Raw genomic sequence first — 15,343 nt, 5'->3', positions numbered from 1 at the left:
CATTTATTCTCAGATTTTCAAACCATTGTTCATTCTCAGTTCCAGTTTCTCCAGATTCCATCACTTTAATGTATTTTTTATGCTCCATCTTGACTGACCCAATGAACATGTCGTTTTCACCCTCACTTTGCTCAACTGTATGCACTTTCTTCCCATGTTGCTGCTGAACCTGTGATCTGCACATTTTGGCAAAATTTATTTTTCTTGTGGCAAGATTTGCATGTTTGGCCAACTGCTAGATATTTGTTTGCTCCGTGTTTAAAGCCACATCTGCTGCAACTTGTATCATTTTGCTCAGTCTTTGATTTAGCTTTGACTTTATTGTCTTTTGGCCTCACAGTTTGTATTCTGTTCATTTCTGCTTCTTCCGTCAGTGCTTTAACACTTGGGTGGTTGTGATCTCACTTGCATGGCAAATATCAATAGCTTTTTCAGGTCTGCTTCTCTTAACAGTCTGCCTCTTACTTGGTCATTTGTTATGCCATAAACCATTCTGTCACGTACCAGAGAGTTGTGCAACTGTCCAAATTCACAGTCCTTGGCTTTGTTTTTCAAATCTGTAACATATGCACCAATAGGCTCTGACTGCTTCTGGGCTCGAGTGAAAAACGTGTCGTATGTAAGGCAAGTTTTTTTCTAGGCTCACAATACTCCTGAAACTTCCTTTTCAACACATCTATTTTGTCTCTTTCATTTTTCTCAAAAGAGAAGGTATTGCATACTTTAATTGCCTCTTCTCCCGTGATGTGAAGAAAAGATGCACACTGCACCTTTTCGGACTTCTCCGTGATGCCGCTGGCTGTACAGAAGAGCTTGAAGCACTGAATCCAGTTTCTCCAATTTTCTGCAAGATTGCCTTGCAAACTCAGGCTAGGTGGGGGCTGAAACTGCGACATCATTTATCCTCCTACTGCGTTATCTTCTGACACCATGTTATATTAATGAGGCTTGACGACTGACTTTATCTCATCTCATCTCATTATCTCTAGCCGCTTTATCCTGTTCTACAGGGTCGCAGGCAAGCTGGAGCCTATCCCAGCTGACTATGGGCGAAAGGCGGGGTACACCCTGGACAAGTCGCCAGGTCATCACAGGGCTGACACATAGACACAGACAACCATTCACACTCATGGTCAATTTAGAGTCACCAGTTAACCCAATCGGCGGCACGGTGGTGTAGTGGTTAGCGCTGTCGCCTCACAGCAAGAAGGTCCGGGTTTGAGCCCTATGGCTGGCGAGGGCCTTTCTGATACCCCTTTTCCACCAAATCAGTTCCAGGGCTGGTTCAGGGCCAGTGCTGGTGCTGGTTCACAACTCATTCAACTTGCGAGCCAGCTGAGAACCAGTTTGCTTTTCCATAGCTCGCGGTGCTAAGGGAAGACATGTCATTACGTTGCTGTATACATCAGTTACGTCGCTACGTTTGCATAAACCTTGGCGCGAATATCGAAGCAAAAACAACACGGAAGAAGCAGCAGCAGCAACAACAATAATAATAATGGATGACTTTGCGTTTGTACAGCTGCTGCTTCTCATCGCTTAAAAATGGCGATCTTTCAGGGTCTTGTTATTGTTGTTGGTCTTAACAACTCCGCCCCCCTGCTGACATAAGCGGTTCTTTCCTCTGGCCCAGCAGAGAGTTGGTGCTAGCCTGGAACCGTTTTTTCTGGCCCCAGAGCCAGTTCTTTGTCAGTGGAAACAGAAAACCCGGTTCCAAACTAAGCACTGACCCCGAACCAGCCCTGGAACTGCTTTGGTGGAAAAGGGGCATGTGTGGAGTTTGCATGTTCTCCCCGTGTCCACATGGGTTTCCTCTGGGTGCTCCGGTTTCCCCCACAGTCCAAAGACATGCAGGTTAGGTTAACTGGTGACTCTAAATTGACCATAGGTGTGAATGGTTGTCTGTGTCTATGTGTCGGCCTTGTGATGACCTGGCAACTTGTCCAGGGTGTACCCCACCTTTCGCCCGTAGTCAGCTGGGATAGGCTCCAGCTTGCCTGCGACCCTGTAGAACAGGATAAAGCGGCTAGGGATGATGAGATGAGATGAGTTAACCTAATCTGCATGCCTTTGGACTGTGGGGGAAACCAGAGCACCTGGAGGAAGCCCACATGGACATGCAAACATGCAAACTCCACACAGAAAGGCCCTTGTCGGCTATGGGGCTTGAACCCAGACCTTCTTGCTGTGAGGCGACAGCGCTAACCACTACACCACCGTGCCGCCCATGACCGACTTTATAGTGTGCATGGACTCCTCCAAGGTAGCAGCCATCACGTCCTGGCCTACACCCAAGGAGCTCCAACGATTCCTAGGCTTCGTGAACTTTTATCGCCGGTTCACTCGAGGTTTCAGCTCTCTAGCAGCTCCCCTAACCACATTGTTGAAGAAGGGTCCCAAGCGCCTACAGTGGAACTCTGCGGCCAAGGAAGCCTTCGGTTGACTTAAGCTTGCATTTACCTCGGCCCCCATACTCCAACACCCTGACCCCACTAAGCCTTTCATCGTGGAAGTAGACGTATCCAACACCGGGGTAGGGGCCATCCTGTCACAACGCTTTGGGGAGAAACCTAAGCTGCACCCTGTAGCCTTTTTTTCATCTCATTCATCTCATTATCTCTAGCCGCTTTATCCTGTTCTACAGGGTCGCAGGCGAGCTGGAGCCTATCCCAGCTGACTACGGACGAAAGACGGGGTACACCCTGGACAAGTCGCCAGGTCATCACAGGGCTGACACATAGACACAGACAACCATTCACACTCACATTCACACCTACGGTCAATTTAGAGTCACCAGTTAACCTAACCTGCATGTCTTTGGACTGTGGGGGAAACCGGAGCACCCGGAGGAAACCCACGCGGACACGGGGAGAACATGCAAACTCCGCACAGAAAGGCCCTCGCTGACCACGGGGCTCGAACCCGGACCTTCTTGCTGTGAGGTGACAGCACTAACCACTACACCACCGTGCCGCCAGCCTTTTTTTTTTTCTACAAAAATTAACTTCAGCAGAAAGGAATTATGATGTGGGGAACAGATAGCTCCTCGCTATTAAATTAGCCCTTGAAGAATGGCGGCACTGGTTAGAGGGAGCCATGCATCCCTTTGTCATCCTCACGGACCACAAGAACCTCGAGTATCTCCGAAAGGCCAAGAGGCTAAACCCCAGGCAGGCCAGGTGGGTATTATTCTTCACCCGGTTCAATTTCTCAATTTCTTTCCATCCAGGTTCCAAAAACATGAAGGCAAATGCATTATCCAGAACTTTCAGTCCTTCTCAACAAGACTCTAGCTCTCATCCCATCATCCCATCACACTGTTTTGTGCAATCATCACCTGGGAACTGGACAAAGAAATAAGCAAGTCTCAGCCCCGAACCCGCCCCATTCATCTCCCACCTGGTCTTCTCTATGTGCCCAAGCACCTACGCAGTCAACTCATCACCTGGGCTCACTCATCTCCTGCCACTGGACATCCCAACAGCCGATGTACTCACCAAATGCGAAGAAACAGGTACTGGTGGGAGAACATGTTGTCCAAAATCAATCAGTTCATTGCCTCATGCTCCAAATGCGCCCAAGCAAAGGTCCTGAGAACCCTCCCCTGCCGGCAAGTTATGCAAAGACCCTGGTCACATCTGGCGATTGACTTTATCACAGATCTCCCACCCTCTCAAGGGAATACCACCATAACGGTAACTATCAATCAATTCTCAAAAGCTCTGAAACTCATCCCTTTACCCAGCATCCCAACAGCTTCTCAGACTGCTGAGCTGTTATTTCAACAGGTCTTCCGATACTACGGCATCCTCGAAGATATAGTCAGTGACCGGGGTCCCCAATTCATCTCACAATTCTGGGCAAGTTTCATGGAAAGGTTGGGAGTATCAGTAAGTCTCACGTCTAGCTACCACCCCCAGTCTAATGGCCAAGTGGAGAGAGCAAACCAGGAGATCAGCTGCTTCCTGAGAAAATATTGCATACGCAACCAGGGGGACTGGGCGTGCTTCCTACCTTGGGCCAAGTATGCACAAAACTTGCTCAAACACTCAGCCACCCAACTAACACCGTTTCAGTGCAAACTTGGCTACCAGCTGCCCTTGTTTCCCTGGGATGAGGCACCCAGCCAAGTACAGGCCGTCAATGACTGGTTTCGATGAAGTCAAACCATCTGGGAGGAGGTCCACCAGCGTTTGGAAGCAGTCAGCGCCAAGTACAAGGAGTATGCATATAAACATAGAGGTGAGACTCCTGACTTCCTCCCTGGCGACAGGGTGTGGGTAGCCACAAAGAACTTGAGAGAAGCGAACACCTGCAAGAAGCTCCAGCCATGCTACATCGGGTCCTTCAAGGTCTTGCGCCGAATCAACGATGTGTCATACCATCTTGAACTCCCAATTCACTGTCAAATATACCCCACGTTCCACGTTTCACACCTCAAACCTGCTATCCCGGAGCCCCTTGCCCACAACTCACCAGACCAGGAACACTCTGCACTCAACCTTGAGGGAGACCCAATCTACCAGGTAAACAAGATCCTCAACTCCAGACAACAAGGAGGCCAAATCAAGTACTTGGTAGATTGGGAAGGATATGGACCTGAGGAACAAAGTTGGGTTAAGTCCATGGACATTCCTGACCCACTCTTGAAGCAAGAGTTTCACGCCCAGTATTCTAACAAGCCAGCACCCAGAGGTAGAAGTCGTCCTAGAAAGAGTGTAGCTCCTGGAGATAGCTCCTCGGGGTTGGTGTTGGTCTCCCACTGCTTTTACAAAAACAAATACATGACTGTGTGAAAAAATAAACAACTGAAAGAACTGAATATGCATATGTACATAACCTGACAACCCTGCAATGACTTGGCACCTTGTCCAGGATATATCCCACATCTCGCCCATAGTCAGCTGGGATAGGCTCCAGCTTGCCTGTGATCCTGTACAGGATAAGCGGCTACAGATGCTAGATGGATGGATGGATGGACATAACCTGACAACTTGAACCACATAAAAAGAAAACAACTGATTCATGAAAAGAACAACAGTGTGAGTCCAATGGCCTAGAATCAGCCTCTTATAGCAAGTGTAACATTATTTTTTCCACTTTATTTTTGAAGTTATTTGATTTGCATATTTAATATTGACATTTGAGTGGCATGGTGATAGCATTGCTGGCTCACAGCTCCAGGGTCATCAGTTTAATCTTGAGCTGTGTGGAGTTTCACACATTTTCCCCATGTCCACATGGGCTTCCCAAAGGGCTGAAGTAAAAAGAAGAAGAACAACAAAAACAACTTTATTTATCACACGGACACTTGTGAAATTCCTCTCTGCATGTAACACATCTGAAGCAGTGAACACATGCATGCACACACAAACCCAGAGCAGTGGGCAGCTATACTATAGTGCCTGGGGAGCAGCTGGGGGTTAGGTGCCTTGCTCAAGGGTACTTCAGCCCAAGGCCACCCCCATGATAACCTAACCAGGAAACTGGAGCACTCGGAGGAAACCCACGCAGACACGGGGAGAACATGCAAACTTCACATAGAAAGGTCCCCGTCAGCCACTGGGCTTGAACCCAGACCCTTCTTGCTGTGAGGCAACACTACACCACTATGTAGGCAACACTACACCACCGTACCATCCACAAAACCTGGATTGGCTATACTAAAGCCACTTTTACATGGACAGTGGGAACAAGTTGCGCCTGGAACAAGCTGCCCCCACTTTCCTTCGTGTTTACACGCTCACTCTCTATTGGTGGCAAACCAGAGGTTAGAGAAGTAAACACAAGTGCACATGCATAAATCAGTGATCAGAAAGCTTGTTTTTAACTTGCTTTATTGACCTCTTGCTGCTTGTTTCTGTTTTAAATGTTCCATGATTCAGCAGTAAAGTGACTCATTGCGGCCTGATTTCTCCAAATCCAACTGGGTATCTGCATCTCCCCACAACTGGATGAGGGTAAGAACTTTCTTCTTTAGTCCAGTTATCACTGTGATTTGACTTGGGAATCACTTGACGCCATCGTTTAAAGATGGAGAAGTTTGACAAGGAAAAGGACTTGAGAAGAACTGACCACTGAATTTGCCACGAAGCAGTTGAAGCTTGGGGTGGCTAATCATCCATTCTTACAGCTGGATTACGAAGGATGTAGCGCAACATGGCCGAGTTGAAGGCATACAAAGGCCATACTACTCATGTCTGACCACAGCTCAGATATTCATACCTATAGGCAATTTAGAGTAGCCAATTAACCTAATGGCATGACTTTGGACTATAGGGGAAATCGGAGCACCCAGAGGAAACCCACACAGACATGAGGAGAACATGCAAACTCCACACAGAAAGGCTCCCATCAGCCACTGAGCTCGAACCCAGAACCTTTTAGCAGTGAGGCAACAGTGCTAACCACTGCATCACCATCTGGACAACAGCCGGTCTGGATGATAAGTCACTCGGATGAATGGTACTGTGCACACATAAGCCCTCCTACTTGCCACCAATTATTTTTAGATGGTAAGCGGGAACAAGTTGCACCCAGAACAAGATGTTCCGGTACAAGTTGTGCCCATTGATGTCAAATTGTTCCATCACATATCGTGTATAGATGGGCACTTGTGCCAGGGCAACTTGTTCTGGTGCAAGTGCCCGTGTAAAAGCAGCTTAAATTTCCCCCAATGTGTGAATGAGTGTATGCATGGAGCCCTGTAATGGACTTGCATCCTTTCCAGGGTGAATTCCCACACTGCAAAAACTGATATTTTAGCAAGTGAAAATATCTTGAAAATAGTTGAAACGATCTAGCATTTCCTATTAGAAGAATACAAAACACCAATTCTGAGATTATTAAACCTAGTTCTAGATTGCAACCAACTTATTCTAAGATGTCTTATAAAGTAAAAATATCTGTCCATGCAGCAAGATAATTTTACTGGTATTAAGTAATTTTCTCCTCAAATTCAGATTTCATTTTTTTGCAGTGCACATTGTGTTCCCAGGACAGGATCCAGATTCAAGTTAACCCTGACCAAGATAAAGTAGTTACTGAAGATGAAAGTATAAATGAACATGAAGGACTTGTTTTTTTGCTTTTTTTTTTTTGCTATTGTATGAAGCTGTTTATATACAAATTACAAAGAGAGGATGCCTTTTGATGTGAGTGTCTAAAAACAAAGAAGCAAGCTTGAAACAACAAGCATACATTTTGGGACAAACTGTTCCTTTAGCTCCTTCACTGTGAAAAATGAGTATGTGATAAATAATAACCATAGTGTTATGCTTCTTGGCAACCACAATCAGCCATTTGCAGAAACAAAGTCAAATCCTTTTATTCCTTTTTTTATCATCATCATCATCATCATTATTATATCAATCGATATGTTGACAGGAGTACATGATCTTCAAACTGAGAAAATAGTCTTTATTCTTCAGAATTTCACATCAGGTAAAAATGACACTGCAGTTTTCTGATTCAAATGAAAAATGAAAATAAAAGCAGTTTGATTTTAATGGTCTGAATGCAAAAATTAATCATTCAAATCACTGAACAGTGAGGTATGATAATTGGTTGGACAAGAAATGTTCATTCTGAAACAGGTATAATTGAATAGAGAAGAACTAGAACAATAAGTGCATTATTGAAACTTCCTTTCAAGAAGAAAATGTAAAGCATAACTTCATGGATTGTGTTTTGGCACAAGACTAGTAAATACTGTATGGTTCAGCTCAGTGTCATATAATTTTAACATCCAAATGTCATTATTGTCCACAATGGGAGCAATAAACGGTCAAGGTTTGTTATTGGTAACTTAAAATCGAAGTTCAGAGCCCTTAAAAAGAATTCTAATTATTTTTATTGTTGCTCTTGCTCTTCTATACCTTTTATATCTTTGCTTTAAGTTACTTCAGATATCTGCCAAATGAGCAAATTAATTCCTGGGTCAATAAGGGAGAAGTCTGATTAGGTTGCTGCATCATGTGAAATCGGTGAATCATGCTTTTAATTTTAACTGTGCTTTTAATTATCTATCCATAATGATAATCTATCCATAATGAAATTAAATAATATAGCCTTTTTACTGTTTGTGAGTAGTTTCTGTTCTTCCTGTTTAATTCCTATGCCCCCCCCCATGCTTTCCTCTGGGTCCTCCTACCTCCCAAAAACATGCCAGCAGGTGGACTGGACACATTAAATTGCCCATAGGTGTGAATGAATGTTTGAGTGAGTGTGAGTGTGTGTGTGTGTGCATGTGCGTGCAAGGTGTCATCTGATGGATTTCTAGCTAGTGCCCAGTGTTCTTGGGATAAGCCAAATCCACCACAACACGGGATATAGATAAATGAATGAATGAATATATATATATACGATCCCAATTCCAAAAAAAGTCAGGATGCTGTGTAAAACATTAATAATAAAAACAGAATGTGAAGATTTGCAAATCATGGAAACCCTACATTTCATTGAAAATAATACAAAGACAATACATCAAATGTTGAAACTGAGAAATTTTATAGTTTTTTGAAAAATATATGCTCATTTTTAATTTGAGGTCAGCAACACGTTTCAAAAAAGTTGGGATGGGGCAACAAAAGACTGAAAAAGTTGTGTAATGCTAATAAAACTAAATTGGTTAATTGGCAACAGGTCAGTAACATGATTAGGTATAAAAAAAAGCATCCCAGAGAGGCGAAGTCTCTCAGAAGTTAAGATGGGGAGGGGTTCACCACTCTGTGAAAGACTGTGTGGGCAAACAGTGCAACAATTTAAGAATAACGTTCCTCAATGTAAAATTGCAAATTATTTGGGGATCACATCATCTATGGTACATAATATCATTAAAAGATTCAGCGCATCTGGAGAAATCTCTGTATGCAAGGAACAAGGACGAAAAACAACATTGGATGCCCATGATCTTTGGGCCCTGAGGAGACCCTGCATTAAAAACAGACACAATTTTGTTGTGGAACTCACTGCATGGGCTCAGGAACACTTCAGAAAAAACATCATCTGTGAACACAGTTCATCACTGCAGCCACAAATGCAAGTTAAAACCATATATAAACAATATCCAGAAACACCACTGCCTTCTCTGGGCTCAAGCTCCTTTATGATGGACTGAAGCAAAGTAGAAATCTGTCCTGTTAACCAGCGAATCAAAATTTGAAATTTTTTTAGGAAATCATAGACACCACATCCTCCAGGCAAAAGAAGAAAGAAACCATCCGGCTTGTTATCAGTGCACAGTTCAAAAGCTAGCATCTGTGATGGTATGAGGGTGCATTAGTGCACATTGCATGGGTAGCTTGTACATTTGGGAAGGCACCATGAATGCTGAATGATATAGATAGGTTTTGGAACAACATGCTGCCATCCAGATGATGTCTTTTTCAGGGAAGGTCTTGTTTATTTCAGCAAGACAATGACAAAAACTGCATTCTGCTCATTTTACAGCTGCACAGCTCCGTAATAAGAGAGTCTGGGTGCTAAATTGGCCTGCTGCAGTCCAGACCTGTCTCCCATTTGAAAACATTTGGTGCATTATGAAACCTAAAATATGACAAAGGAGAGCCCAAACTGTTCAGGAACTGAAATTGTATATCAGACAAGAATGGGACATTTCACTGTCAAAACTACAGCACTTGGTCTCTTCAGTTCCCAAAGGTTTACAGAGTGTCATTTAAAAGCAGAGATGATGCAACACAGTAGTAAACATGCCCCTGTCCCAACTTTTTTGAAACGTGTTGCTGACATCAATTTCAAAATGAGCATATCTTTTTCAAAAAACAATACAATTTCTCAGTTTCAACATTTGATATGTTATCTTTGTGCTATTTTCAATGCAATATGGGGTTTCCATGATTTGCAAATTATTGCATTTTTTTTTTTTTTTACAGTTTACACAGCGTCCCAACTTTTTTGGAATTGGGGTTTTGGAATTGGGATTGTAGTAGTCTGGCAACATGCAATAAGTTAACCAGCTAACTAGTTGGCCTAACTAACATCAGTGTTCCCTCTCTAGCATTGAATATCTGATGTTAAGACATGCTAACATTAGGTAAATGTTTTTATTGTGTAATCAAAACCAGCAGGGCGGCATGGTGGTGTAGTGGTTAGCGCTGTCACCTCACAGCAAGAAGGTCCGGGTTCGAGCCCCGTGGCTGGTGAGGGCCTTTCTGTGTGGAGTTTGCATGTTCTCCCCATGTCCGCGTGGGTTTCCTCCGGGTGCTCCGGTTTCCCCCACAGTCCAAAGACATGCAGGTTAGGTTAACTGGTGACTCTAAATCAGGGGTCACCAAACTACGGCCCGCGGGCCGACTCCGGCCAGCCACCCCCCTTTGACCGGCCCCCCAGCCCCTCTGCCCCCCACCACTTGAACCGGCCCAATGAGGCAATCCCCAAAAGTGGTTATGGCCTATTTTTTTTAAAATTGCTTTTTAGCAAATAATAACATGTCTGCATCTTGTATTTTGTTGATTTTATCAATTAAAATTGATATTTAGTTATAAAATGAACTATTCATATTTTCCGAATTTTCGTCATATGCTCGCGATCAAGCAGTGACAGGCAGCGCATGCGCAGAGAACTGTCAGTGTTCAGGACAGCAAAATGGCTAGCGGTAAGCAAAAAGCTGACAGAGAGTGCAGAGTTTTTAAAGAACAGTGGACCACCGATTATTTTTTCGTTCAGTGTAAGGACCGTGCAGTTTGTCTTGTATGTAAAGAAAGTGTGACGGTTTTCAAAGAATATAATCTGCGTCGTCACTACGAAACCCGCCACAAAGAGTATGCTAGTTTGCGAGGGCAAACAAGAGAAGACAGGATTCGGAGGATGAAATGCCGACTGGCTGCACAACAGAATGTATTCCTTCGCCAAACCCAGATCAACCAGGCTGCTGTCCGAGCTAGCTATAAGGTAGCTCACCTACTAGCTACCCATGGAAAGCCGTTTACTGATGGGGACTTTGTTAAAGTATGCATGCTTGCTGTGGCCGAGGAGGTGTGTCCCGACAAGGAGTACAAATCAACAAGTACAAATCCAGCTCACCTACATATACTACTGATTTTGATTCCCATTATTCTGTATTATGCTTTAGTTTTGACCTGTAAATGGCCTACTGCTCATTTCATTTTCACCTTGACCTAAAAAATGTTTACTGAACATGCTCAAATGGATAGGCATAAGAGCTGGCTAGTTGATCTATTGCTCATATTATTATAATTTCACTGTTTTTTAAAAATGTATTTATTTTCTAGGCCTATTTATTTGACCTTTATTAAGTGCTGCACACAATTATTAATATTATTAATAATATCAACAGGCCTACCTACAATTTATAATTTTCCACTCGCCTTTGCCAGTGTCAATCACCTCAACTAGGCAGATGTTTCTTACCTACCAGCTTTGATGTTATTTTTATTAGAAAATAAATAAATGGAATATCTGTGGTATTTCAAAAACAAAGTGTGAAGACTCAATTACTACTTTTGCAAACCACTAGTAAAGATAAACAAATATGTGCCAGGAATCAAGTGTTGATATAGTAGTGTTGATATAGTAGTGTGGGTATAGTAGTGGGGATATAGTAGTGGGGATGGCTGTGCCAGGCTAGTAATCTCTACTACACAATGAGGCCTGCTGGTGGTCATATTTGTCTGGGTCATACAATTCTATGTTATATAGCTGACCTGACCCCGGCCCCCCATCACAGTCAGGAATGACAATGTGGCCCCCAGAGAAAAAAGTTTGGTGACCCCTGCTCTAAATTGACCATAGGTGTGAATGTGAGTGTGAATGGTTGTCTATGTGTCAGCCCTGTGATGACCTGGCGACTTGTCCAGGGTGTACCCCGCCTTTTGCCCGTAGTCAGCTGGGATAGGCTCCAGCTTGCCTGCGACCCTGTAGAACAGGATAAAGCGGCTACAGATAATGAGAGATGAAAATCAAAACCAGCAGTAAAATTCACTGTATTGTTAGTTAGTGTAGGTAATGTCATATGATCAAGCTAATCCTTGTTGACCCAGGAAATCTGTTTTTAGGAACATCAGGATGCATGTGATGTCTTTTGATTTTAAACAGGTTGTTGAGGAAGTAGACAGACATATTAAAATAATAACAGATGTAAATGTACAACAACTAATAACTCATGTGACTGCAGAGGGAACCGAGGGTACAGCCTCATGGGGAAGAAAAAAACAAACACAAACCAATAATTTTGTTTTCATCTGAAGTTATTCTTTTTCCAGCTGTTGAAGAATATAGTGATTTAAAATTGGGAGAAACTATGCCATAATGTTTCTGTTGATGTCATAAGAGAATCTTCTTTTAGCATTAGCTGCTAGCTGCTGGTTGGACGTGGGAAGGTTTGGTGAAAACCTTGCCATGTTCTGTTTTCGGCCACCTGCACACTCCTGAAGGAGGAAATCATGATGATAGCATAAATCTGCATTTGACAGCTTTATGCTTTTAGATAAAAGCACAAATATCTTTAAAGTTGGGTGCATCATTGTAGTGATACTTTTAGTACACAGTTTAGTATAAGTATTTTGTTACAAATATGTAAATTTAATTGTGTGTGGAGTGTTTTGCTTTTTCAGTATGCGAAAAAAATAAATAAAATTAAAAAAACAAAACAAAACTGAACTTACAAGGTTTATGGTCCTCAAATTCAGTGCCTGCAGGAGAAGCTTTCGGGACAGAGACTCTGCCACTTTGTATTTCACACCAATCATGCGGTCCAGATCCTGAAGGCCATCCAATAGACTCTGCCTCCTTAAAGATCAAATAAATCTAGTTTATATTTCACATCATTCAGTTACAGAGAGGCAGTGTGTAACTATCAGACAGAAAATTAATTCATAACTGAGTCACATTTGATTCAAACAGTTACAAGTTCATTTTATGATTTTTTTTTTTTAAAGCAAAAGTCTCAGATTTCTATTTTTGGCTGAGAGAAGTGGAACCTGATCTTCTGCTGTTTAATCAATTTGTCCCACTATTAATTTTGCAAGAGAAATTATTGTATGTATGAGTGCATCTTAAAATACTGGAATATCGTGAAAAAGTTGTTTTTTCTTCATAATTTAATTAAAAATATAAACTTTCATATATTCTATATTCATTACATGTAAAGTGAAATATTTCAAGGGTTTTTTGTTTTAATGTTGATGATTATGGCTTATAACTCATGAAAATCAGCAATCCAGTATCTCAAAGTATTAGTTCAAGTTTGAGTAAAACAGTATAAATACCGTGTATCTCTCGGTCTAGTTCAGTACACGCAATCACAGTCATGGGGAAGAATGCTGACTTGACAGTTGTCCAGAAGATGATCATCAACACCCTCCACAAGGAGGGCAAGCCACAGAAGGTCATTGCTGAAAAGGCTGGCTGGAAAAGGTGCACAAGCAACAGGGATGATGGGAGCCTTGAGATGATTGTCAAGAAAAGTTGATTCACAAATTTGGGAGAGCTTCATAAGGAGTTGACTGAGGCTGGTGTCAGTGGATCAAGAGCCACCATGCACAGACGTCTTCAGGAAAGGGGCTACAACTGTCGCATTCCTAATATCATGCCACTCCTGAACCAGAGACAATGTCAGAAGCGTCTTACCTGGGCTAGGGAGAGAAACAACTTGACTGTTGCTCAATGGTCCAATGTCCTCTTTTTAGATGAAAGTAAATGTTGCATTTTATTTGGAAATCAAGGCCCTGGAGTCTGGAGGAAGAGTGGAGAGGTACAGAATCCAAGGTGTTTGAAGTCTAGTGTGACGTTTCCAAGGTCTGTGATGATTTGTGGTGCCATGTCATTGCTGGTGATGGTCCACTGTGTTTTATCAAGTCCACTGAGCAACAGTCCAGTTGTTCCTCTCCTTAGCCCAGGTAAGACGCTTCTCACGTTGTCTCTGGTTCAGGAGTGGCTTGATATTAGGAATGCGACAGGTGTAGCCCCTTTCCTGAACACATTTGTGCATGGTGGCTCTTGATGCACTGACACCAGCCTCAGTCCATTCCTTGTGAAGCTCTCCCAAGTTCTTGAATTGACTTTTCCTGACAATCCTCTCAAGGCTGCGGTCATTCCTGTTGCTTGTGCACCTTTTCCAGTCAGCCTTTTCAGCAATGACTTTCTGTGGCTTACCCTCCTTGTGGAGGGTGTCGATGATCTTCTGGACAAATGTCAAGTCAGCAGTCTTACCCATGATTGTGGTTGCGTGTAATGAACTAGACTGAGAGATACACGGTATTTATACTGTTTTACTCAAACTCGAAATGAAATATTCTAATATTCTGAGATACTGGATTTCTGATTTTTATGGACTATAACCCATAATTATCTAAATTAAAACAAAAAAGTTTTGAAATATTTCACTTTACATGTAATGAATACAGAATACATGAAAGTTTACCTTTTTTAATTAAATTATGAAAAAAACTTAACTTTTTCACGATATTCCAATATTTTGAGATGCACTAGTACTTTTGTTGGGTGGCATGGTGGTATAGTGGTTAGCACGTTCGCCTCACAGCAAGAATGTCCTGGGTTTGAGCCCAGCGGCCGGCGAGGGCCTTTCTGTGTGGAGTTTGCATGTTCTCCTGTGTCTGTGTGGGTTTCCTCCGGGTGCTCCGGTTTCCCCCACAGTCCAAAGATATGCAAGTTAGGTTAATTGGTGGCTCTAAATTGACTGTAGTTTGTCTCTATGTGTCAGCCCTGTGATAACCTGGCGACTTGTCCAGGGTGTACCCTGCCTCTCACCCATAGTCAGCTGGGATAGGCTTCAGCTAGCCTGCGACCCAGTAGGACAGGATAAGCGGCTACAGATGATGGATGGATGGATAGTACTTTACTTTACTAGTAACTTGATGCAATACTGCAATATTATGACTGCCACAAGAGGGCATTAGCAATATTGCTCTAGAATAACAAGAAAAGTTGACTAAAGCCCTATTCGCACAGGATAAGTATTACCTGTGGACCTCTGGTAATTCGGAATAATTACAGAGAATGTCTGAGTTCTTAGTCCCGTGCGAATGCGCCATGTCCGTAATTTGCCAAGTAATAATTCTGCCGCGAATTACCTACTGTGTTTTGGCAAAACACAGACGTCCAGTGGTAATACAAGTCCCGTGTGAATGCGCATGTCTGTGTTTGTAATTATTAAACGCGCATCTCTTGTACTTTTCTGGAGTGAATAATGGAGGATACGGGTGAAATTTTGATAAACAGCATTTCAGGGGCAAGTGGTAGTAGGCCTATCCCGTATTTGAATCAGATAAGGATTTTGAACTCCTGTCTACTAGTGTTGTGACGTTCGCGAACGAACCGATTCTTTTGAACGGCTCCTCGGCAT

General features: G+C 42.9%; 1 protein-coding gene across 1 annotated transcript in view; it reads right to left on the bottom strand.

The window, feature by feature from the left end:
• Positions 1-10,438: 10,438 nt before the first annotated feature.
• si:ch211-14c7.2 (uncharacterized) overlaps positions 10,439-15,343 on the bottom strand; it is a 43,705-nt gene continuing 38,800 nt past the window's right edge. The window contains exons 5-6 of the mRNA XM_060922886.1: positions 12,645-12,768; positions 10,439-12,407 (exon numbers count right to left, since the gene is read on the bottom strand). Coding sequence (XP_060778869.1) covers positions 12,279-12,407; positions 12,645-12,768 — 253 coding nt within the window. The 3' untranslated portion in view covers positions 10,439-12,278. The remainder of the gene's footprint in view (positions 12,408-12,644; positions 12,769-15,343) is intronic.

The sequence above is a fragment of the Neoarius graeffei genome, chromosome 6 (assembly GCF_027579695.1).
Source record: "Neoarius graeffei isolate fNeoGra1 chromosome 6, fNeoGra1.pri, whole genome shotgun sequence".
In the NCBI taxonomy this organism is placed as follows: domain Eukaryota; kingdom Metazoa; phylum Chordata; class Actinopteri; order Siluriformes; family Ariidae; genus Neoarius; species Neoarius graeffei.
This window is presented reverse-complemented; position numbering and strand designations above follow the sequence as displayed.